The 27,230-nt window shown below is 39.1% G+C and overlaps 1 protein-coding gene across 5 annotated transcripts; it reads left to right on the forward strand.

The window, feature by feature from the left end:
* LOC105424031 (uncharacterized) lies at positions 1-26,913 on the forward strand. Of its 5 annotated transcripts, none has more exons than XM_089077607.1 (4): positions 1-3,041; positions 3,601-3,855; positions 16,811-16,890; positions 17,645-22,723. In XM_089077607.1, the coding sequence occupies exons 3-4, from the start codon at positions 16,818-16,820 to the stop codon at positions 20,956-20,958; spliced, it is 3,387 nt and encodes a 1,128-aa protein (XP_088933733.1). In that variant the 5' UTR covers positions 1-3,041; positions 3,601-3,855; positions 16,811-16,817; the 3' UTR covers positions 20,959-22,723. The 5 variants fall into 5 exon arrangements, with proteins under 5 accessions (XP_088933733.1, XP_088933734.1, XP_088933736.1 ...); XM_089077610.1 differs by lacking the exon at positions 1-3,041 and adding an exon at positions 22,740-26,913 and having other exon boundaries at positions 3,794-3,855; positions 17,645-17,744; XM_011634063.3 differs by lacking the exons at positions 1-3,041; positions 3,601-3,855 and adding exons at positions 11,609-12,202; positions 22,740-26,913 and having other exon boundaries at positions 17,645-17,744.
* The last annotated feature ends 317 nt before the right edge of the window (positions 26,914-27,230 follow it).

The raw sequence follows: 27,230 nt of genomic DNA on the forward strand, positions 1-27,230 counted from the left end.
ATCACGGGGGGGGTCTGAGGCATTTTTGACGAGCGTAAAAATTGATCCTCGTTGAATTGGACCCTCTGGAAGCCGTGAATAAGGAAGAGGTTCGGGGGGACAAAGGTGCGAGCGGGTGCAGAAATGTGGAAGAGTAACTCCGTTGATGATACTCCGTGCGTCATGTCGACGACGCGGCTTCAATGGCAGGACAATGGGGGAGGTGAGACGACCGTTTGTCGGCGAGGAGAAGGACTGTGACGCTCGATCATCGCGACGAGGCGAACGAAACGCCGGATGGAAACAGGATCCAGGAGACTGGAAAAGGTCGGAGGTCGAAACGTGCGGCATGTTTTACGGGCGCGAGCTTTTAATAAGAGTCGGATGATATATATCGTCGCGCGCTGCGGCGGCAGATAACCGGGTAAGAGTAAGGAGAAAGGGGGCGAAGTAAGCCGCACCGCTCCGGAAGAGGAGGTCGCGGGGGAGGTAAAGAGTATCGGGTATCGATCAGGACCGCACGTCGAATTGTCGGTATCGATAACTGTCGAGAGCCCAGCCACGTGAAACCGCCGAAGAGGAGCCGAGCCGATACCGCGAGGAGGATCGAGAAAACGTTGTCGACATCGTAAGCGCAATAAATGTGTCCGTATCTAATAAACAGACAAGAGGAAAAAGAAGAGGAGAGAAAGGAAGAGAGCTCGGGGAAATTGTCTCGACAGACTCGTAAAATTATACGGGGAATATCGGCGGCGAATTTAACAAGGCGTTAGAGGGTACGGAAGAGGCAATCTTCGCGATATCGAAGATATTACCTTGATGACCGAAGTGATTCTGCTTCAGGGACCAATAAGAGCTCTCTCGTAGATCGTGTTTACGACTAGTCGTGAAACGTAGTTCGCCGCTTCGATTTCCCCTCATCCGAAATAATAATAACGGACGTCAAGGCTGTTCCGAGGGGAAATTTCTTTTCAACCGAGAGGACGGGAGGATATATTCTTAACGGTTTCGATTGCGAGGGAAAATTTCTTTTCAACCGAGAGGACAGGAGGATATATATTCTTAACGGTTTCGATTGCGAGGCATTGGCGGAGAAAAAGTTTCAGGATTTTGAAAAACGTCGCGCGCTGTTTTTACGTTACGTGAAAACGTAACGAGAACCGAGAGAAAGAGATCATAGGAGAAAGGATACGGAGGGCGGAATCTTTTTTCAGTTTCGTCAGATTGTCCAAGATATCATCCTCCGGCTGCACGAGGGATCGTAAAAACGAACGTCCATTTATCGTAAATCGTCGCTTTGAGACAAGAAACGAAGAGGCCGCACAACGAGATGGTAATCGGCGATTTAGCGGCGCGTGCCGCACTGGTCTCGAGGGAGAGAATAATAAATTAAATTTACAGGTAAATCGCGCTCGGTGATATTTTCCGTTATCCTAACAAAGCGTGGCAAGAGCTGTTTTGTAACGCGCGTCAGACACGAGAGCGGTGGTATCGCCCCGGTGGAAATCGCGATGTAAATTAAGAAGAGCCTGGAGAGAAAGCCGCTCGGATATCGAGGATAATCGAGGATATCGAGGGTATCCGATAAGGTGGAATTACGAATCGCCGATACGCGGTGAAGGGAGACGCTTCTTCGCGCGAAAATTCGGATCGCGAGGAGGAGGATACCGTCGGGATAATTTTTCCCACGGAAACGTCCGCGTCTCGTCCGATTTACGGATCCTGATTTACGTAACGGCGGCGCGGCATCGCGCGATTTTGCATAACGCGCTCGCGGAATTCGCGAAGTTCAGCTCGGGAAATTGGAGCGACCGGCGCGGATCCACCGGCCGGAAGTGCCGTCGCCGGAAGTGCCGTCGTAAACACGATCAACTGAAGCGTGCACAAGAACGGGAGCAAGAAACGCCACGGCGAAAGCGGATCGAAGGGGGCGAAGCGGACGAAAAAGAGCATCCCGATGAAGCGGCGCGGCGCGCGACTAATGACGCTGTTTGAAAGCCCAGGCCGGGTATATTAGAACAGGTGGATCTCCGTTCCCTGAAGAAGAATGGGAATACACTACTTACGGGACGAATGACCTCGCACGGCGCGGTGCTGCGTGATGCCAGTCGTGTGAAACGACAAAGGCGCAACAACAGTTACAATAATTGCCGCGACCGCTGATATTCTACATAACACCGTGGAAATGCCATCGTTTCAATCTTGATGCGCCCACGTAAAATCGACGGGACCAACGATCTGTAATTGCGATCTGACAAGGAGAGAATTTCCAGCGACGAGAAATCATCAATTCGGCAAAAACAAAAGAAGAAACGAAGAAACGCTCGATCGCGTTCAGAAGAGACAAAGGAAAGCCTTCTAGATCAATTAGAGTCGCATCGCGCATATTTCCCTGTGTAAGTGACGACAAAAATCGAGACAGTCGTCATCGTGCCTCTCATCTGTTGCCGTCGCTCGATAAAGCGATTATCCGGTAGCTTGATATATTAAGATCTTGGTCGTCGCAATCAACTCGTGGTACCCGACACTCGAGATTAACTGCGTCCCGGAGAAAATTGCGCGGAGTTGACGTTGAGTTTCCCGCTACTCTCGGGGACGAGGCCGCGTTATTGCACGCGATTAAGGGAAAAAAAAAAAAAAAGAACGGGGTACAACGAAGCGCGAAGAATTTACGATGTGCCACCGTAATCGACGAGTGATCCTGATTTTTCCGAACGGAAACTGCGGAAACGCATTACGGTGAAATCTATTGGGACACCTGTGGGCAGGTGTGGAGAAGCGGTTTGTCGTGGGTATTAAGTTCTCGTGTGTCTACACCGGCCATTCAAGAGAGACTATTAGATGAAGTGTTGATGGACGTAGCACGGTTTCACGCTGAAACGGTGATAAATCAGACTGACGTTAATCGCGATGCTCTCCGCTTCGTGCATCTGAATAACGTGTAAACGGACGAAGGAGGTTGGATCTTGTTGGGAGGAAACGGGATTTCGTTAAAACTGGAGCCTTCTCATCCTTCGGGTCGATCGGGCGAGAAATAGGCTGGAAAAATTGAGAACTCGAAGGTATCTTGCAAAAATTGCAGCCATTATAACGAGATGTGCAAACAATTAGAGATGTTGAAAATAAAGTATTAAATAAAGTCTATCTCGTGTCTCAAATTGCAATTTTTTTAATTCCCTAAATTAATTACGAACAAATATTTATCAAATATGAATTTTTTATTTAATTAGATATTCGTAAGGTTTATGTGAAATTTTTTCAATCTAATAATACTATTTTTATTATTAATTTGTTATTAATTTTCATGTTTTATCATCACTTATTTTTACAAAATGTTTAATTTCAGTTGAGAGAAATTATAAAATGCAGCATATATAACATATTATTATTTTTTTTTTTTTTTATTTAACTGATGTTTATCGTGATTCTAGTATTTAACGTGCAATTATATAATATTTGCGTATGAAGAAAAACAATTGTTAGTTAACAATATGATTGATACAATTTGTTTAATGAGAATTACAGATATCTACATGCGAAACAAGCGAACATTTTCTGACTTACTTTCGTTTTATGTTGGCTCTGCGCAATCTCATGTTTCACACCAGGCTTGCCTTTCAGATTGGACGTCTTGCACATAAATTTGCCAGCCGTGTAAACGTCCCGTTGAAATGCAAGAAATAACACTACCGGTATCATCGCGCGATCATTCTCCCGCCAGCCAGAATCAACCTACCTTATCGCGGACTGCGGAAAGAACTAGGATATGAAGTTACAGGATTTTTTCCGCATTCCCGGAAATTGTTAAAGATAGAAGAATTACGAGTGGAAGTCGAACGTGAAAATTGGCGGCTCAACCTTCAATACGCGAAAGAGGTACGTCAATTGTTGAGTATAAATTTTATTTATATATATATATATATATATATATATATATATAACGAATACTAATATACATTGAAAATCTTTATATCAAGTTTTTTAAAATATATGTAGATATTATTATTTATAAATTTATGAGAAATATATTATTAAAATATATATTAATATAATATTCAGCGCGAATTATTTTAAATAATACAATAATAAGTTGTGCTAAGCGATTTCTTGAAAATTGTTTTTATATCAAGTTTTGTGCCCATTTATAGTTTTTGTAATGTATGTAATATATTTTAATAGTTCATAGTTTCGATCACTTTTTGCGATTTTAGTTTTTTGTGGTATTCGTGGTTTTACGATTTTTAATTTTTAATTTTTAATTTCACTTTTTCGTGTTCGTGATTTCAAATAAATATAATATACTTTTAGTAATATTCATCCAGATGAGAACAAAGAAGGATATATTATAAGAGATCTGAATTTGATATAATTATTTCAAGCGCTGTTTTATATTATTTCTATATATTATTTCTAAGAACAAATGTAATTTGTATCTTGAATGAGAAACGAAACATCGATGATGTAGCATAAACTTCTCTGGTGAGAGAATGAAGCACTCGCAGGCGTGAAGATTAAGGATTCAATAATCCGTTAGAGGAAACGAAGTGGATCGTTTGATTTGAATTTCATGAGGGAAGTCACTGTTAGATGATTCTTACATTGATTGTTTGCAAACAAGCCATTTAAATCGAGCTGTTGAGCTCGACAATAATTAACGATCACTTTCACGGCTTACCGTGCGCTTCGGGATTAACGGCTGACGATAAATTTAATTCTTTGCTCCTCTCATCAGAGTACATTGTAGCTATAAGCTATACAAAATACTTCTATTTACATAAAACAAGTACGTTTGTATGACAATATTTTTTGAATTATATACTTTCCAATGTTTTTTCTTAATTTTCGTTCCTTCTATTGTTCATAAATTATTTAAAATCGTAATTATGCAATTAACACTTCTTATGAATGTGAACGCTGAATGCTTTTTTTTAGCTTTGTTTCACTTTTGAAATGTTTCGTTCATACCTCGGGATCCCGACTTTTCTTCCTCATCCTGAGTACACATGTACACATGTACACATCGATAGTAGCCGCAGTAGTCGAAATACCAATTATCGCTTCATTTCCTGCGCGCTTCTTCTATCTTATCTTGCAACGTGGTATCTTTACATCTGCGATCTATACGTCTCACGAATTAACACTTGTCGTAATCAGAAATTGGAAATTCCGACGGTATAATCTTCCGGAATAAACGATGCCGCGCCTGATTTTCTCTGTTTTCTTCTCGCTCGCCGGGATAAAGCAACCCTTTATTAGTTCGAGGATGATCAACATGTCGGTAATATGATCCACAGTCGGCAGTCTTGAGCAGGAATCGTTATCGTAGAAATATATATATATAAATAATATATACATATATACATTGTTATATATAGTATATATGTATATATGTATAATTTTATATATATATATTTTTTTTTATTCATTTATTTATTTGTTTGTTTATTCATGTCGATATATTATTGAACAGGTTTGTCATTTATTAGTTCTTTAATAAGAAGATATTTTATATTGTTTTGCATTTTAGTAACGGAATAATTATTATTACAAACATTAATTACAAAACACATCGCTTGAAGCGAATTTTTATATATATATATATATATATATATATATATATATATATATAAAAAACAATGAGATATTACATCGATCTATAACACATTGATAGATTTGTTGCTTTCAATTAAATCAAATTTAACGCTCATTAATATGACGTACAATAGCGAAATAGCTTACCATGACTTGTAAAGACAAATATAAAATTTATATTTGTATAATTTATATTTGTATATATTATAACAGCGTCAAAAATAATCAATATTTCAAAAAAGAACCATTGTACTTTAAGATCTTTTTATTCATCTTTCAAATAAACATCTAAAAGATAATTATTTAATTTAAATAATTTAATTTTAATATTATTTTAATTTAAAACCAAAAAATTTTTTAAGATATAATTTTTTGATATAATCTTTTATACAATTCATATAATCATTTATACTTTCATAAAGTGAAAGTTATATTTTTAAAAATTTTTATTGGAATTATTTTAATAAATGATTTTTATATAAAAGATTAATTTCACGAGTAACAAAAACAGGAATTATACCAAATTATTTCTCTCATTTTTACTGTCGCCCACCAATTTTTTTTAAATCTTTTTTTCTCTCCTTCGTTACTTTTTCTTCACGGCACTTACACGGCGGAAACATAGTTAATTATTACACGTACAAATCACTATATAATCGTACAGCATTTTGCACTTGACCTTATCTTGCACGCGACGCTAACTTTACTACATCGTAAGAAATAATGTGAGGAACGATATGAAAAAAGCATCAAGCTCTCTTCTCTATACAAACTGCTGAACACACGCGACATCTCGTAAAGTAAATAGCAATGTAAATAAAAATTTTAGAACAACAACAGGAGTTTTAATAAATCGCTGATTGTGTGTTATATTAACATATTAAAATATAGAATTAATTACGATGATACTTGCTTTTTTTAAATAGACTTGTAACTACCCGATTCAGCATCGTTCCGTTCCGCATCCTCGACGTTAATAAGCGAAAAATTAAGAAGTAACATCTTTACTCTAATTCCGTGCAATATTATATGATTAACAAAGTCAAGTTTATTTGTCTAATCAAGATGCAATGGATCGTCCGGAAATATGCAATTAAAATTCACTACGCGTAACGCATTTCCAACGTATAAATAGCGCGAAAAAAATGCGTACATACGTTACGTATTATTAATAAAAGGTAACATTATTATAGTTTTTCATTGATCAATTGGATTGAATAAAAATTGCAAATAAAATAATTATCTTTCAATTTCATATTGTTTTGATTCGTTTTTAAAGTAAAAAAATTGTGTGAAATATTTATTTTGAATTTTAATTAATTCCGCAGACTAGTAATTGCTGTATAGAAGATGAAATGTTTTAAGACATATTTTTCTTTGTTTCTTTCTTTTTTTTATTGTAGATTTTATCTTTTCCTAGAACACAACTTTAACACTTGTAGATTGTTCGAAGACTACAGATCGCAAATATAGATTCTCTATAATATACTATTATATTATAAAAAAATATGCGAAGAATGTCGAATTTTTTTCTTTTCTTTAGTAGATATTGTAACTGTTCTATTCTAATATACAAATAATGTATCTGAGAAATCTATATAAACATAAATACCATAGGCTTTAATATAAAGATAAAAATTGATAAGTACATAAAAAAACATATAGAAATTAATATTATATCTAGTTTCCTCAGGATATATATAGTTTTTATTTCATTATAGTGGAGGAATACTTTTTTATTCTAAAATTCATTGTATAGCGGGGTAAATCGATAATTGTGAATGCGGATCTTTCGTTTGATGGCCTAATTACTAGTTATAAGCTATTCAACTTTAAAGGTTAATAATAACCGAGCGCGGCTGCTTGAACTTCATCGCGAATAGTAACACCATGACCTTGCGTATACACAGCCTGTTGTACACCGCAAAATGCAAATGCCAAGGCCATACACCAGCTGGTTTGCTGTCGCTATGAATTTAGTATATTAAGCTCACACAGTTTTCTATGAAATATATAAATTTAAAAATTATAACAAATTATATCTTCGTTTTTATCATAAATTTTATTTTGCAAAATTTATCTGTTTTAATTATCGTTACGCTAAATCCCTAAAATTTATTAAACATTGTGTTTAGTTTAATATGACACGACAGATGTAAAATAATATACATGATCACGCTGAAATTCATCATTATTATTTATTGTTTTTACGTAAGTCGATCGAACATCTTAATTACGAGCGTGAGCATATGACGAATGTGAAAATCGTGCGGAACGAAAGCAGAAAGCAATTTTCCTAGGTCTATCGACAAGGAGAGCATAATTAAGAATAATGATTTTGATAATGTAATAGTAATATGTCTTTGAAGAGTTGTAAGAAAAGAAAGTGAAAGGAATAATCCGTTTCCGTTTGTTTTTCAATAGGACTAGGAAGTAATACGGAAATTGTCAATATGTCAACGTTCGCACATGTACACAAAGCTTCCTCTCAGTCGCCATTAATTATATTACGCAACAATGCTGGCTCGCTAAGAGAATATACGGTATTACACACACAAAAAAAAAAGGGAAAAAAATCTAAAGCGTGGCGATATGAATTCGATTTATTAGAAATTCTAATTACGATATTATCTCACTGTTTCTCAACGCCCCGCCAGCCATCTAACGATCTGTTGCATCGAAGCTGTTATCTCATTTGTCAAGCGCTCGAGAGATGAATTAAACTGTTTCGTATTTACAATTCATATTAGCACACGTCATCTGCGGTCGACCGGTGATTCGATCTCGTGTTTCCCATCTCGAGGGACATTAAGCTAGGCACTAATCTACGTCCGAGACGCGCTCACGTAGGAATTAATTCAGAAATGGTTCCCCGGTGATGACGTCGATGCGACTCCACTTGCTGTCAGCCGGCGAAGGTATCTAAGCCCGCAAGAAGTGCCGCTATGTCCCACATAAGAGCCATGGCGGTGGAGGACGATTCTGGGACAGCCGACCGGCACGTTCGGTTATTACGTATCTTCCGGGTCTGGTTTGCGATTGGTTTTTTTCGACTCTTGAACTTGTTACCAGCTTTAGTAAGCTTTAGTATCTTTATTTCAATATATTTCGGTACTTAAGGAAAACATTGATAAACTTTAAAGAAAAAAAACCATGTTTGTATAATGATTCTCGAATATTTTGAGAAATTTTTTGAATGGACTTTTAGAAATTGGAACTTGAGAAAAACATATATAAACTTTATATAAAATCATGTTTATATGATGATGCTTGAATGCTTTTGAGAAATTTTTTTGGATAAACTTTCAGAAATTGGAACTTGAGGAAAACATATATAAACTTTATATAAAATCATGTTTATATGATGATGCTTGAATGCTTTTGAGAAATTTTTTTGGATAAACTTTCAGAAATTGGAACTTAAGAAAAACAAAAAAAAAAATTTTATATAAGATCATATTTGCGTAATGATTCTTGAGTGTATTAAAAAACTTTTTGGATGAGCTTTCAGATATTGGACTGTTATGCGTTGTTGATGCAACGATCGCGGATATTGATTTTTGTTTTTTACTTTGGATTAATAATCTAATAATCTAATTTAAATTTCTTCTTTGTTCAAAATAAATATCCTATATTTTCCGCGCGAGAGAATGACAAGCAATATCGCAAAAAGTGTTCAATGAACATTTTCCTTAAAATTACTTTTGGAACTAATAACCGATACGAGTAATGTTAGAAGTAAGTGAGAAAAATGAGAAGATTTACGAGCAGCTCTTCTGCTACTAAATGCCATGACTTGTCCTTTCTCTGCTTATTATTCCACTTCAAGAGCGCAGATGGTGGTTGAACCACTTAAGTCCGTAATTCAGCATTTACTTACAGACCGAGAGACAACGCGTTCGCATTTTCTGCCGTTGTTACGAACAAAAAGTCCGTCCGTGATTATATCCGTGCGCCGTGAGTGTTACATAAATTTTTTGTGAAGCTGCCATAAAAGAATGATGGAAAGCAAGGACGGTGGCGATCTCAAAGTCGCGTCCGCGTGGAAGCAAACGTTTTTTTTTTTGTGAACGCGGGGACTCGTTTGATTATGCGTTACGACGAGACAAGTGGATCACTAGTACGTTTCTTGTAGCATGTCATTAGAGTAAATCCATGACGCCTTTGTCGACCGAGTGGGATTTCCTCGTCGATTACTCCTCCAGCACCGGTTCCTCCCGGTCCCGCGCCGAGTCAGGGAACATCGTGTTCCGTTCTTCGATATTTGTCGTCTGTAATGCTGAGAAAAATGCGCTGAGAAAAAAATGCTGAATGTTGAATCAACAGCATTAGTCTAATTGGAAATAATTTTGTTAATTCAATGACATTATTAATGAAACGAAGATCTTGATTATTAAAACAAGAACATGATATGCATGATATACTGTTTCATTATAATAATGTCATTGAATTAACAAAATTATTTCCAATTAGACTATGCTATTGATTCAACAGCATTTTTTTTTCTCAGTGTGCGCTTCTCTCCGCGCTCGATCCTCGATCGCATTCCGACGCATTCAAGAAAAACTACTTCCTTGAATTAACCATCAGTTAGCATCACGCATCGCCTCATCGCCGATAGCGAACCCTTCATGATGCCGTCAGAATGTGTGCAGGATGTAAAGGATGGACTGGAACAAAGTTGTTCGTCATTATTAACTAACAGTAATTTGTATCTCACTTCTCGGTTCCTGTTTATAATCAATTCAAACTTTATACGGGATAATTATTTAAACAATAATAAAATATGATAATAATAATAATAATAACGAAATAATTTTGACTGTAAGCACGAAAGGAAAAGTTTCTTTATTTTTCATATATTTAATTAATTTATTTTTCATATAATTATTTTAATTAAATCATTATTAAAATCATTTATTAAATTTCTCTTCTTCTTAATATAATATATTTTTTATGTAAAAATATAATACTAAACATATACAGATATTTTTAAAAATAATTTAATTTATATATAAAAAAATCTGCAACATGAATATTATTTCCGGTCTGAGAATCTTGTAGGAATTTATAATTACGTTCTCGTTTTGATTAATTGAAATGTCAACAAATATTTTACTGCCAACAAATGGATGCATCCTGCCGTTATGCATCAATTCTATCTGGAGCATTGCGATGTTTATTGCATCGTAACAACGAAGTGAATATTATAACTTTCACGGGCGAGCATAGATGCAGATACTGATATCAGCATCCACATTCGTGAAAGTTCGGCTATTCACTTTTCTTCCTGATCAAACGCGAACTGTCGACTTCCTGATCTAGTTCGATGCCGCCACTTCTCTCATAATCACGTTACGTCCGATTTATTTTAATCGGCTATCACTCATCGATTTCATGATTTGTCGTGATGTCGAAATGTTCTCCATTCTTCCAGAAGCTACGTTCGAAACATTAACGTCGCTACGTTGTTCGCAATCTTCATCAGATGGAACTGAAATTCTAAAACTCTTTTTCAAGATTCGTATTATATCATAAAAGATATAGCTTTATGATTTTTATATTTTCTTTTGGATCAACTAAAATAATGATAATGATAATAAATACTGAGCATTTACTGAGCATTGTTTTACATATAAGTTCAATAGGAGCGGCAACATGATTGGATTTGCCAAATTCCTCCGAAGTGCTTTTCCGGGTCTTGATTTGTTCAAAATGAGTCAGATCCGAGTCAGATTTCACAGGGATGAAAATCAGATTTAGACCCGGGTCCTCCCACTTCCCGGATGCGGAACCGAGAGAGAGAGAGAGAGGGGGGAGAGAGAGAGAGGGAGGGGGAGAGAGAGAGAGAGAGAGAGAGAGAGAGAGAGAGAGAGAGAGAGAGAGAGAGAGAGAGAGAGAGAGAGAGAGAGAGAGAGAGAGAGAGAGACTGTATTACCGTGTTTGCCGTACGTCGTCAAGTTCACCCACTTCGCGCAGCCGATCGTCATCGGCGGCAACGGAAGAGCCTCTCGCTCGCGCTTAGCATACACGTTGGTATCTGGTATCTGGTAACGACGACGGGCGACGGGCGAAGGTTGTTCAACTCGGGCGGATCTCGTAGCACCGTCGGGTATAACGGGTCCTAAGGCCCGCGCACGCCGGCCAGGCGCGCTCCACCTTCAGCTTGCCTCCTCACGCTAGGCAATCGCGCGTGCACCGTACCCTCTTCCTCGGCCCGCTACAAACCTTCTCCAACCTTCTCCAACCTGGGTACGCCGAGCACGACTTGTCGGGCAGCCAGTCAGCCGTGCATCATTGTCACAAGATCGTCCGGGTAGTCGACACGCGTCCTCCGAGAGACTCTTCTTCTTCGCTTCGCCGGCGCGATCTCTTCCTCTCCTTTTCTCGCGAATCTTCCAGTCGCGGTTCCGGTTGTTTGAGTTCGAGTTTCTTCCGACAGTATCGTCTCTTTTCTCTCGAGCGGGTGATCGTTGAAGAGGTACACGCGCGAATTACGGGCGGATTCAGTGGTGCGCCGTAGAAGCCGTTTCGCGTATTTTCGCGATCGTGCGCTCCGTGAGATCGTCGGGTGTGTGTAATAATCGCGTTTGAAGTGATTCGATGCTCCATCAAGTCAGTTGAGACATAGGTAAGACATCGATAATTTACGATAAATATATATTTATCATTAAATATATATTTAATGTTTGTTTCTACTTTGTTCAGTAGCGCACATGGTTTAGTGAATTATACAAATCTGTTAAAATATTACTTTCTATCATGATTTAAATACTTTTTAATATTCTCTGCACAAATGTAATAATTTATGAAAATAAGTAAGATAATTGGTGCTTTTAAAAACATTTATATGATAAGGATCTAAACAACCAATTTCAATAGCTAATTTTATACATTTCATATAGTATACAAAATATAATGTTTACAATATTAATACTAATTCCAAATTGCAAAATTTCAATGTTGACTATAAATTCTATTTGTGTTTGCATGGATTCTTATATTGCTCAGTAACATTTTTTTTTTCAAAAAAATATCAATTGCATATGTAACTATTTAAATAAGTACAATTTATATTCACTAAATAATGCAATACTACGATATTATAAAAATCTTTTTTTTATAATAAGTATTATGATTGGTATTTATTCAAAATTAATGAAGAATTTCCGCATTCTTAATTATAACGGTTACGAATTTTAATGAACATGCGAAGATATCGTCTACTTGATGTAAATTAAGAACATTATAACGATGCTGGATCACAAAAACGAACAAAAACATTGCATGGCTCTGGTCCAAGATATGAGATTGCTGATAAATTACTTGTATCTATTTCATTGCACAACTCACAGTCACTTCCTGAGGAGCTCGTTGCTCTTCTTCCTGTTTTTCTTTTTTTGCATCATTACGTTATGTTACACTTGTTGAATCGTGTTACACGGGTATCTTATTATATTGTCTCATTAGGTGATTAAACATAACGAGAGCACTTTTGGAGTGTATACGTCATGCTCCAAAAGAGATTCGAAAATGAATGCATAGATTATAATAAGTTTCATGACCTATATTTTTATAAGATTGGATAAACATTAATGGTTGAAAATAGCATAAATCTCAATAAGTTTGAAATTGATTGAAAAAAATCTTATTTTACAAAAATTTTAAACTTTTAAGATCTTTTTATGATTATTTATAAGTATTAGTTTAACGTCAAATTACAAATTTATTAATTTTAAATTTAATAAACATAGAAAAGTAACACTACTTTTATCTATTTGCATCTAAAAAACTTATTAATTTTTAAGAAATTCATTTATTTTATAATTTTTAAAATAGCGACATGTAAATATTTTTGTTAATGTAAACTCACTCTTATTTTCTATAGGGAATGTTGCTCTTTGTAAACAAATTACTAAATACTTCGTTACTTAGAAGAAACATTGTTTATTTGTTACTTTGAAAAAAGTTTTCAAGATTCATAATTACAAGGGAAAAGAAAATAGTTGTTACATTTCTTTTACGTATAAATACTTTCAATTTTCGTTTGTTTTCTTCTCCCTTGTTGAATTATTTAATCTTTCACGCTTCAGTGAGAATGTCTTTCGTAATGAAATTTAGCTTCACGCCACATTGTGAAGTTATTTGTAACATCTTTTTTGATAACGAAAAATAGCTAAGATTATCATTATTTATGCGAATTAAATTAAGGATCGATAAAAGGCATTTTTGCGTGAAATGCATCTATTGTGTGAAATAGTCACGGTGGAGGCATATCTGATTCAAATTTCCATCCAACTACTTATCTACCCTCATGAATAAGATTCGATCCGATCGCGTTAAAATTAATGCGATTTACTGACCCGGATGATTGAGAGACGTGCTTTTGGCCGATCGTTCTCCATGCCTTGTCTCGTTTCGTTTCTTATTCACCATGATCTAATTCTAGCGGCGATGGACGTTCGGCGCTCGTTAGAGCGCAAATTTGTTTGTTAAATAGCGTATCTTTATTGCGCGTGATCTTTTCCGCTGACGTTCAGCGTCCCGGAAACGGGGATCTCGTTCTTGTAGCGATCCCGGGAACATCGCGAAATAATCTTCGAAGATTGCTTTTATTAGATCGTAGGCTTAAAAATGATTCTTCGTTTGTATATCTTTTCTTATCGCTGATAATGTTTACAAGAGTATCCGGTTTAACGAAAATAAAATAATATTTACTGTTATATTCAATGAGCTTATGAAATATCACGTTATCATTTTTCTTACTTGCTTTAATCTATTAATTTCTTATCTTGTAAATTAAGTTTCACTCGTTATCGAATGAATTGAATTAGAATTAGAGGAGGGGAGGAGTAATTCCCCGTAACTGCATTTGTCTGTTTACGCTACAATGTTACGGAAAATTGCTACTATGCTTGCCATCGAAAATAGTCAGTGCGTAAATAAAAGAGCAATAATAATTATTATTGCGTGCAACGGTTCTGTTCATTACAATGATAAAACTATCGATTCTCGAACGATAATGCTTAATTGAAAGCTTCTTGTCGAATTTGTAGTTATTACACAGTACAGATATTACAGTAACAGATTTAAAACGTTTATATTACATATCATAATAAAGTTATTAAATATAGTAAAATCATTTTATATTTTTTATCGACAATTTTAAATAATATAAATAACGAATCTTTGCGCGACGTTTCCAAAGAAAAATCGATAGTATTTGAAAATTTAAACTCAAGTCGTTGACTTTTAAAATTCTAGTATTTATACTTTGTAGAGAAATTAATTTATTTAATAGACTTGCTTAATTAATAGGTTAGGCGTTCATTCAGAATCTTTTTACAAGGTTATTTGCAACTCGACAGAATCGGCCGCGAGCGGTTTTTCTGGTTCGTGAGGGAACATTCAAATGGTTAACGGTACGTGCCCCGCTCGTAGAATTCGCGCTCGTAGCATTCTACGGCTATTCTACCGATGGAATAATGTCTTGTCGGACTTCTCGCGCACTTCGGCTCGTACACGTTTCCCCCCCCCTCCCCCCCCCCTCCCCGAGAGATGCACGACGCGGCGTCGCACTGCGATGGACGATGGTTCGAAGAAGATCGACGCCCGTTCGGTACCGTTAGCAGACACGAATATGAAAATGATAAAAATGCAACGGTAAAAAAAACATCGGCGTGACAATCATCCGACGATCATAGCTAGAGAATTCTCTGTGTGCGAGAGATGTTGAATTTATAACGCATCGGCTCCCTCAGGCCGAAGCTGAAAGCCTTCGTTAAAACCTTTGGCGGAGATTTCAACGCCGGAGGAGGAACGTTCCACTTGTTTATGATCAGTTTGCCGCTTATGTGTCCATAACTGCTATAAAACCGATATATAATATTATCCGTATGTTGTATAGTTTTTCTAAATTACTAAATTTTCTAAATTACTTTTATATTTACGTATTAATCATTTTAAGTATAAATATTTGCTTTACACCTATCGATTGTGATTCTTATTTATTGTTAAAGAAGATTTTTATATTATCTACACTGTAAGCGCAAACAGCACGAAATTCTATGAATTTTATTGTGCAAATGAAGATGCTTAATTTACGTTAATGATAAAATAATGTCGCTATTCGCATTCTATGTGCATAGACGATTGGAACAATCGGAAATGAGCATTGAATACGAACAGTCCTTTCAATTGAGATCTTAGTTGACAAATCGGTGATCAGGAATTCGCGTCGCGCAGTGTAAACTCGCCAGAGGCAACTGTCTCGACAGTTGCGTCATGGGTAACCATTAATAATCGTATGCATTTTGAGTTTTCGATCGTTGTGTCAGATGCAGTTGCAAAATTCTCGATGTTCGGGCGAAGAAAATTGTATTCACATCGTATATATTGAAAATTTATAAATTACAAATAAAAAAGATTTCAGATATTTATCATTATATTTGGCTTTATTTATCATCTAACTTGAATATATAAAATTTAAAAACTCATATACTTATATACTAGTAATACAGAATTTTAATATTTGCTATATCATCGTTTACATTCAATAATTTTGTAAAGTAATTTTATAAAGCAAGATTTAAATTAGGAAAAAAATAAATAAATTGTGTGTTATGTATCTTGTGTATTATTTTATCATAAATTAGGGAATAACGACTGGTCGTTGTTCATTCGCACTCCACGAAGCATATCGCATCGACGATATCGTCAGAAACAACTGTCGAAACATAAGTACATAGTGAGGATGCAAATTCTTGCAATAGCTTATGCGTACCTTCATGAATATTAATGCAGGCGTCCGTCACGTCTTTGTCGGTCGTAAAATTAAAACCTTCCACTTCCGCGGACTTACTCCACCACTTCCGTTCTTCCCTCGCATACGAGCTACGCAATCACGCCTTTCGTTTCACGATCACGCGAGATCGATGTTTTTTGCGATCTCCGTATTTTCCTCCTCTCGACTGGTTGATGACATACGGTGATCCATCTGCAATCTAGATCGTTGCTCAAGATCAGGTTCAGCATTCGAGTGTAGGTCATCGTGTCGAGGACAGTCTCCAGCCTCGCGTGTTTCGATTCGCGGGGATCGTTCCCTCTGTCTTTTTATAATTCGTCGCGCGCCATCCTCGTTAATGTCATTTCGGAATTTGTAAACGAGTTACACGGAACTTTTCTGCGGCTCTTCTTTTAAATCTCGCCTTAAAATATTTTTCTTTGATTTTTGTTCCAGTGCGAAAATGCGGATGCAACTGCTGAAGATCGTGGTGGTCCTGCTGGTAGCAGGATCAGGTGATACCAGGCCTCAGAATGGTGGGTATTTCGTAAAAGATAAATATTTCGAGTTACGATCAGAAACGATCGATAAAATATGAATTGGCAATAGGGGATAATTTTTTTGATGCGAAATCGATGCTTTCTTCGCGGCGCGATCGCAGCTAATGATCCATGCTTGTTCGATCGCAGATCTGTTATCTCTTAATGTATCTTAATTGCGATAGCAAAGAATGTTCAAACAGCGATTAGTTGATAGGTGTGATAATTTATGTAATAGATGTGTATTTACGACCATTATTTTCCATTGCATTTCAATGTAGAAACGAGTTGTTTTGTTTCTTCTTCAAAAGGATTGAATTTATGTTCAATGTTCCAATTATGGAGAAAACACATACGAGGCATCAATCATATAATTACTCAATGACATCGATTGTCGTAGCGTGTCGGATAACAACTTGTTTTCTTCGTGAAGCCGTAATTACGCCGTTGCTTCTCGTGCGCTAACGTTACCACCCGCGTTTTTTCTTACAAAATCGAATTTCCTAAGACGGAAGAAATATTTAACTAGCCAATCGTTCGAATTTTAGACATTGAGAAATCCTCGCAGCGTTGCAACGCTGTTAGTGGTTTCACGTATTTAACAATTATTAATCGTATAATCGGCTTCGATGTTGCTGTGTCGACGGATTCGCGCAGCGATCAACGTTATTAAAAAATCGTTTTCCATTAAGATTCATTCAAAACTCTTCCTCTTTCTCTCCTCTAACTCTTTCCTCTTTTTCCTTTTCAGGCGCGGATTCGCAAGCGAAGACGATAGAAAGGAGCGACGTGGGATGGAGAGGCGTCCAAGTCTCGAGCAAGTCGCACGACATTGTTCGAGACGATAGCAGGTATACGAGGACTTCCGGAAGTAATAGAAAGTCGTATATCACACATTTCCGCGATAATGACGATTCGTCGCGCGAGCATAACGCAGTCGGTTTACGCGCGAGCGATTTCGCTCGCGCTCCGGCGCGATCGTTTAGCGCTCGTCGCTCCAAGATCGACGACATCTGGACGATGCCGGAATTTAAAGCGACGAGCGCTCGCCCGCATCTCTCGCGGACGGACGTACCGGGTGAAATCGCGAAAATCGCTATTGTTCGAAACTCGAGCGAAATGCATCGATCCTCGTTTCACGCTTCCCCCGGTAATTCAGAAATGATTCAGAACGACAAGGCGGGCCGGACTAGACTCAGCCCCGACTTGGAAGTCGGTCGAACGAATTACTTCGGGAGGATGGATATCGAGGAGAATTTAGAGAGATCGAAATCCGGCGTGATTTCGAATGAAAATCTCGGATCGGTAATCGCTCAAATGAGACACTCAGGAAGTGACTTCTTAGCGGCTCGTGCATCTGGTTTCCGGAGGATAAATGACGGTATTTCTATTGTAGAAAAAAATTTGCGGAAGTTGAGTTCGGTTAAATCCGATTTATTAAGGAATAAGGGTGTCGTTGAAGGTAACACATTGCGTCGGAAGACAGAGCAGGATTTAAATGATTCTTCTTTGCAAATAGCGAGGACGAATGTTCCGAGCGATTCTCAAACAGATGTTGCTTCTTATTCTATTTATAAAAATCGTAATCCTATTCGTAAAAATGCGAATAAAATAACAAATCCGATAGTGATTTCGCGCGAAGACTCGAAGCCGAGTGTCGTCACCGATTCTTTTCGTCACATCGGCGGCAACCGGCGCAACGGTTTGAATAATTCAAGAAAATCAACGCACGATGTGGAGACGCGTCTGACCTTGATTCCGAATTCGAAATCTAAAGTCGTTGGTCACAATCGATCCCCTGCGTTTCCCCCCGGGAACGCAGTTACGTCCCACAGAAATTTTGTTAAACTTCGATATCCGTATTCGACTTCGAATCAACGAAACGCCAGTAACGTGGCGTCGAATACGAAGTTGAAGAACGACGAAAATGTCGATTCTACTGTCGTTCAACTGAGACAGCCGGCAAAGGGCCACTTCACGCAAGCAGCTTTAGAGAGGCCCGTCAAGTTGAACAATCACGCGACATCCAAACTGACGAAGAATAATCATTCTTTGTCCGCTCAGAAGTCGCCGAGTCAGGGAATCGGTGATGGGAACAAAAGCCATAGCACGCCCGTACAATACAATGAGTACTTAAAGAACTGGCCGAACGAGGCGCTTCAAAATATTGAAGATCTATACAATTACGAGAAGTACACCTCGTCCTTGGAGGAGGAGTCGAGTTTTCCGGATGCCGAAACATCCATCCTGTCCTCGGATGGCGGTTACTTTGATCATTCGGATCCGATCCTTGATTCCAGTGTGCAGAAAATCATCCACTGGTTAAAGGTTCCGGCGATTGTTCCGAACAATACACAATTTTCGGATTATAATGGCGATGTTTATAAGCCATCGATCGACTCGGTCCTCGAATCGGTCTACGAAAATTTGGAACCTAATCGTCCGCTCGTCAACACCTACGATAGCAATTATGAGACTGTCAATCTTCAGGATACATCGTCGAATCAGAATCTTGATGAAATAGATCAGGCGAATTATCCGATTCAGTGGTCGAATTCAATCTCTCGACCCCAATACGTGATAGGTTCTTCGAATCCTTCTGCTCCTTCGTGGTCCGATGTAACATCGCTACAGAACAAGACCGTTTTCAATCCCCTGACACACGTGACGCAGAATACAGTGGTCCATATCTTAAATGATGGCTTGAAGAAGCCAAATGTAACCGTGACGCAATTGAAAGTAGCCGAAACTGATACGGCTGTCGATCAAGCAGCTCCTTCAGGCTCTTCCTCCAACTCCTCCTCGGATCTGGTTCAAAGACCCAACGTTCACGTAATGTTTACTTCTCAGAAGGACGAGGATAAGGAACCTTCCAAACAGGAGACCTTTCCTTCGTCGAATTACAATTCGAACTGCCCGACAATCATGATAAACACTTATACCAAGGTGAACAATACGATTCAGAGCAAAGAGGGGTGCACCGATCTAAATATAATCGTCAATTCTCACGTCTTGAATACGAACACGTTTACGCCGAGTGGCACACCGGCGATCGCGGAGAATCAGCAGACCTCCTTAGCGACGCAGGGTTACGGTGACGCAGACGACAGCGAGAAGTACGCTGAAGCGAACGACGACCTCTCCTATCAGAATTCTTTGGGTAGTTACGTCACCGCGTCGACCGGAACGTACAGTTCCGGCCCGCTTGAGACGCTGCAACCGGGTCAACATGATTATTATGATTCTCAGAAAAATCCCGATGAATTTCCAGGTCAAGGGAACGATCCCGGTCAATCTTTGCTGTCGACCGTCGAGGTGTCCCAAGGTACTCAGATTAGCATCTCCGGCTCGAATGTCCCGTTAACGGACGCGGAAGTGACGGCGAGCCCGGCCGGATCGATAGTCGATAGTCCCGCCGTCGGTCCCGGCGATGACGCGTCAAGTTCCGCGGTCGATCCACCGGCAGCCGTCGCTTCCGCGAGCGGACCATCTGTCGCCGGAAGTTCTAATTCCGCAAACCCGTCTGTGTCCGCCGTCGCTCCAGAACTGCCCGTCTACTTGGTCAAACCCGGCCCGATCAAGGGACAGTCTAATAACGCTCTGAGTCCAGGTTCCTTGCAACTGCCGAGTCTACCTAATATCGCTATCAAACCCGGTTTGACCGGTAAGCCTAGCGTTCCCGGTGGTAGTCCGTCTTTATCGTCGGGCTCTTCAGTGTCGTCGTCCGACGACGATGACGATGACGATGACGACGATGACGATGAGGACGTGTCGCCAGGCAGCGTATTGCAGTCGATAGCATCGGTCTTTACGTATTTCTCCTTTTTGAATCCGTTGGGTTATGGCTTCTTCAGCCTCGCCGCGGCGCCGTTCGCTGCGATGGCGGCCGGCATGCTTGGCGTAGCCGTGGTTGTCTTCCCGTGGGCGATACCAGGTGTCTTCGAATTAGGACGTTCCTCCAAGATCAGCTTCGCGCCGAATCTCGAGGACTTCATCAGACGAGCGGTGCATAAATATGATCGTTTGAACGAGTGGAAGAGTAGACGTAGGAAGCGTAGGAGATGAATCGAGCTCGACGAATCGACCTTGTGACGCTTGGTGATTTTGAAAATAGGAAAGCTGCGGCATAAAACTTGCATGAAGCAAGTATGCTCCCGCTTTTAGAGTTACTTTTACTTAATCGGATAGAATTCGCAAGATGTATCGTTTGTATCGTTCGATATCGGATCGAAAATGATGCGCGGTTAGATGAAAGCGAAGAGAAGAAACTACTAGATTATTATGTTTTTTTTTTTAGCATTATATGGATTTATTAATGTAGTATATTATAATGCAAGATAATCGTATATTATTTTTATTTATTAATGATGAAACTTATTTATTTGATAGAGTAGATAGAGTAGTGATTAAATAAATATATAATAATTAATATTTTTACACTTGTCCTATATAATATAAAATATAATTTATATAAATATATTTATATATAATCATTTAATTGCTTATGACACAAAACAATATGTTTTTAAGTATTATTTAATAATTATTTTATTTTTATTTTTATGCCACAAGCAATACAGTAAGAAATGTTACTTAATATATATTTGTTTCTTATATAATTACATAGATTAGATGATAATCAGTACACTTATTAACTTAATATCTCATTATACGGTTATTAACTTGTTACATTAACTTATCATTTTTATAGTCATAAATAGAATAGTGAAAATATTGCGTTTTTTTTTCATCGTATCTATATAAATTCTTTATGTAATATTAAGAAAAAATAATATAATAATATTTAAATTATGATTAGCGTTTCCTGTTATATTTTGATTAAATTAAATTTTACAGCATTTCAGGGCATTAGCAGTATTTGTGCCAATCATATGTATTAATAAAATATTAAAAACCAAGACTAATACTCATTGTAAGCAATTATATAATTTTTTCATGTATGTTGTATAAAAAATATACATTTCTATCTTTTTTATACCTATAATCCCCGTAAATCCTATCTTATTATTACAAAAGGAGAATAATAAATATATCATTAAGAATATTAAATATAATTAAAGAAATATCAATTTTATTATTATTGATATAATATCTAAACTTAAATTACGCAAGGATGTTTGAAGAATACAATTATCTTTTATTTATTCACTTTAATTTTTTTAGTTTTTTAAGAACACAAATAATTTTTGTTCTGTCAAGATTTAATTTGACTATATTTTTTGTAATTTTTATAATATTTGAACAGCGTTTTCGTCAGAGTTTTATTAAACTAAAATTTATTTCAATTAATATCAAGAATAATCCAAAATCAGTTTCTTAAATATTTTATAAATGTAATAATTTATTTCAAACTACATTGTTCTGCAGTGTATATAAAGTATTTTTTTATTTTAATTAATTATAATTAATTATATTCATGATATTTGATAGTAATATCAGTATTTTATTATGCGAAAATCAAGCATTAAATATGGCACAGAAAAGGTAAGGATTACGTTTAGCGATAACACGATAGAGAGTTTTGCAAATCTTCCAATTAATTTAGTCATAGTTTAAAAATTATGTAAATACATATTCATAAAAGTTATTTAAAAAATATTGTACATATATTCTATTATTTTGCAAATAATTAATAGAAAATAAAATAAAATATTACATAATATCACATAATTTGATGCGAAATGCAACAAATTTAAATTTTTTTATAAAATACTATTGCTACGTTGTATTAATGATGAAGATTTAAATCGGAAATATTCAACAAAACTATATATTTAATTATTTCTGTATATTTAACAAACTCTAATGATGAAATTTTATTTCAGCGGTCAACTGAACAACACCCACCGTGATTTAAAAGATCTGCAATATATGGACCAATCTCTGAGGACCGTTGCCACTCAACTCCTCAATGTGACGAACCCGAAGGATGTAATGAAAGTGAATAACAAGGAGCTCATTAAGGTGGAACACGGAATTCCGACAACACCAAAATCTCCGGAGAAGAACGATGCTTCTTTATTGATAAGAGATGTCAGTCCGGAAGTCAGCAATTTGGAGCCTGTAAGCGTAAGTTTCGGTAGGCCAATTAATTCCAAGTTCAGCTACTTCGAGACCAGTCATCCGGGCCAGGCGATGGCGATGACGGAAGAGGAACTTGAACGGGAAATGAGTACAACGAGACTAATTACCGCCTACAAGAATCATCCGACCACCACCGGTGGTATCTCCACTTGGATCCTGCTGAATCCGCCGTCTACGACCGTGAAGAGCCCGGAGATTGAGAAGATGAAGACGCAGCAACCGTTCCAGACGGAGGTGCGACTTACGGTGAGACCAAGCTCATCGATCGAGAGGGTAGAGACGATTCCGCAGTCTGAAAAGACCGCGGAGAAGACCACATCGCAATTGACCTCTGTTATAACTACCGAGAAGATGACTGTAATTACGAAGAAGCCAACTGCAACGACGATGAAGAAGATCCCGACTACCTTGAGACCGGAGAAAGTTACTCAAGATTCTGGAAAGACAGAAACTTCACCAAGCACGACTTTGAAGGTAATTCGCACGACGACTGCGGGTGTTTCGACGACGAATGACGGAATGGCTACGGTGACGACTGTTCTTACAACGAAGAAGCCTCAACGAACCACTTCTAAGCCGAAAGTCACCACGCCGAGAATGACTTCGCATCCTAAATCGACGACGACGAAGCCGATGGTAAAACCGACGAGACCTAGTCAACAACAGAATAAGCCGAAACCTACGCCGACGAAGAGAACGACGGTCAAACCTGAGACAGCGAAGAACGAGACATCCGCGTCGACCGGCAAGATCGAGAAGGTCACGTTCAAACCAGTCCCGATCATCACAACTCCGCAGAATACCAAGCCAGAGAATACCGAGAGACCGATGTTTGTTACGAAGATAAAAGCGTCGGTGCTCATGGACACGCAGAAGACTCCGACTACTTCAGCCCCGGCTACCACCGGATCACTGACCACTTTAAGTGTCGGCACTAAATCAAATTTCAGCGCAGATCTCATAGAGGTGCCAGTAAGATCGAAGCCGATCGGTACGAAAGTGAACAACGTGCTGAAGGTGCAGCTGAAAAAGCCCGCGAACGAGACCACGCAGATCGAGATAGAGCCGATCAAGGTAAATGCACCGATCTTGAAAATCGAAAAGATCGACAAGAACAAAATGGACGAGATAGTGGTGAAGGACACGGGCGATCTTGACGACTCCAGAATAGATTTGAAGTTCGACTTTAATCCCGAATTGACCAAGATCAACGTGGAAACGCAAACGGAGGCCACGACGACGTCGACGGCGAGCACAACAGCGTCGAGTACGACAACGAAGCGATCGAAGCACAGCTCGAAGAGGAAGAGGAACAAGCTTCGCAGACGTAAGCCTACCACGGCTTCGACGATACCAAGCTCGACGACGGAGATGCCCGCTCTAATGGAGGTCAGCGAGGGCGTTACCGAGGTGGATAACACGATGCAGGAGTCGAAGATCGCGCCTGAGACAAAAGTCGGGACAAACACGAAAAACAAGAAGAAGCAACCGCAGAAGGGGATCAGCACTCAGATTTATAATTTCCTGAGTCGCGAGGTGATGCCCAGCTTCGGCGTGATGTCGCTGGTAGGTCTGGGTCTCGGTCTCGCCTCGTACTTCCTATATCCCTTCGGCGGCACAATCTCCCGAAGAAACTACGAAGTGGAGCCGAATTACAAGTACAATATGGACGAGTACGGAGGTAATTACGGCCAGAGCGAGGAGGAAGTACTGTCCAAGGTGTTCCAGGGTATGACGAATTACGAGAACAAGTATCCGGGAGTGAAGGACAATTACAACAACAATTATTATCAATATCAGCATTACGATGGTGCGTATGATACGCAAACGACGAAGAAGGTCGACGTGAGGTATCCGGCGGTGTCCACTTCTCCTGTTTACAAAACCGCGGAGAACACCCAGCCGGCGGTAAAATATCGAAACACGGAGTTTCGATATCCCGAAGCGCAGACTACTCCGGTTTATTACGATCGCAAACGTCCGGATCCCGTGGGGGAAATCGGCGCGGGCTCGGCGGCGAATCGGCAATTTGTGGTCGGCAACGTACCCAAGGAGTATCCGTACAACGTGAAAGCGGCGAACTTGCCGATGGATAGCAAGAAAGGCATTGGTTACGTCTCGACCGAGATCGGACAGACGCAATTCGAGAGGGACGTTGCGAGCTACGATTTCTCGCCGAACGCGGCCGGCTTGCACGGCTACAGCCATCTAGGAGGATCGACCGATCGACCGGATGACGGATATGAAGAGATCGAGATAACGCCGACCGCGGTGGCCGTCGAGCACGGCCCGCGGTCGCTCAAGGTCAAGCGCGACGTCCCTAAGGTCGGGGGCAGCCGAGGGCGACATTCCAGACCGAAGAGGGAGTCGGTAATACAGGTGATACCGTCGAAGCGCGAGCTGGAGGAGGAGCGGGAGGAAATGGAGAAGGAGGAGGATCTGAGCAACGAGATTCTGGACATCATCGATTCGGCGTTGCCGGGTGGCGAGGTGCCGCAGAAGACAAAGAGCAAAGGCGAGAATAACGAAGTGGAGGATCTCGAGGGACAGAGAAGAAAGCAGCAGGAGGAAATTAATACGCGTCTGAAGGAGTCCACCTTGAAAACTACCACGGGACACGTGGGAAACGTAGAGGGAACGACGGAGATCCCCGCGACATCCACGATCGGGAAAACGGATGATGGTGGTACCAGTGTCTTTCCAGAGAATTCCTCCGATAAGGATACCACGCATTCATCGGTCGAAAAGGACCCTGATGACTCGGTCGTCGAGTGGTTCGACAGCTCGACCACGAACAAGCCTTCGGGAGGCTTCAGCCTTCTAAACTTCGTGAAGAAGGTGGCCGAGATCAAGTTCAGATTGGGCCTGACGATTCTCAAGCACGCCAGCGAGGGATTCGCGCGGTATCTGGGTCACGTGCAGAAGAGGATCAACGGCGAGGAATAAGGGGAAGAAAAAAATTCAGCGAGGAGCAGCGATGGAAGTTTTCGCGTCGCGTTTTCCAATTTCACGTTCCTCGGCGGATAACGGCGATGGACAACGTGACGATGACCGTAATCCTCGTAACGGTTAGTCGGGGGACGCGAAGAAGAGGTTCCCTCCCCCTTCCCCCCCCCCCCGAGTTCCTCGCGATCGATTCGAGACGCGATTTCACGGACGATCATTCTTGTCTATCCGTAAACGACACGATATGATACGATAGAGACCGTCGTCCTTTCACTTAGAAAGCTAAAACGACGAAGGGAAACATAGATTACTGTTACGATTACTAGATGCGTAGCACTAGATTCTTCCTCTTCAAGGAATAAACATCACAGAGATGCATCTTTCAGGATTTGCCTCGGATGCGCGAGGTCGATCGATAGTCGATGACAATGTCCTTGACGAGCTCTTACGTTATCCAAAATAATTCCGTTCGATTAATACGAGATATTTTAATATTAATTTTCGGGTTCTCGCGTACTCGTACGGAATGTCGATACATGCGATACATCAGAGTGATAAGGTGCATTCCTGAGATATTTTATCGAAATTAGGAAGATCGAGATAGCCGCGGGATGGTGTGAGGGGTTTCGAGAGATTTCTCTGTCTCCCTCTCTCTTTCTCTCTCCCTTCCACACACAGGATCGATTGAATCTTTATTAAAAGTCGCTTTTTAATCTCTCTACAGTTGTTTTGGTATGCACGCTGCTCTCTTACCCTCTCGCTGGAGGGCGAGCGAAGATGTATGGAGCCGATTATTAGGCAGCTTATACTGTGAAGTAAGCTATCTATATATATATATAAAACTAAATAAATAACAAGAGCTGAACGAATAAATAAATAAATAGATAAGTATGCAAATTCTCTATGTAATACCCTGATATGCGCTATGTAAATAAATATTAAAGAATATAAACGCTTGTGTTTCTCTCATGCCGAAGCGTAACATTGATTTCTAACGGGAAAGATTGTCACAGATTACTTCGGGTCATAAAAAAAAAAAATTATTCAGTTTGAGTTAATGCTTATACCGTTGGGTTTTAAACAAATTCGAAGAATTTACGACCGACGTAATTCAATTTGTTGCGAATTAAGCGCATGTCGCGTCGCGCATAAATCGAGAATTTACATTTATTAATGATGTTTGGTCTAACTTAAAATATAAATTATAGATATTCAAGCGGACGGCGATAAAAATCGGAATGTATCCTGTTCCCTTTTACACAACCGAAGCATTTTGTCAATAATTT

This window comes from Pogonomyrmex barbatus, unplaced genomic scaffold (genome assembly GCF_055798465.1).
Source record: "Pogonomyrmex barbatus isolate J1 unplaced genomic scaffold, ASM5579846v1 scaffold2, whole genome shotgun sequence".
Taxonomy (NCBI): domain Eukaryota; kingdom Metazoa; phylum Arthropoda; class Insecta; order Hymenoptera; family Formicidae; genus Pogonomyrmex; species Pogonomyrmex barbatus.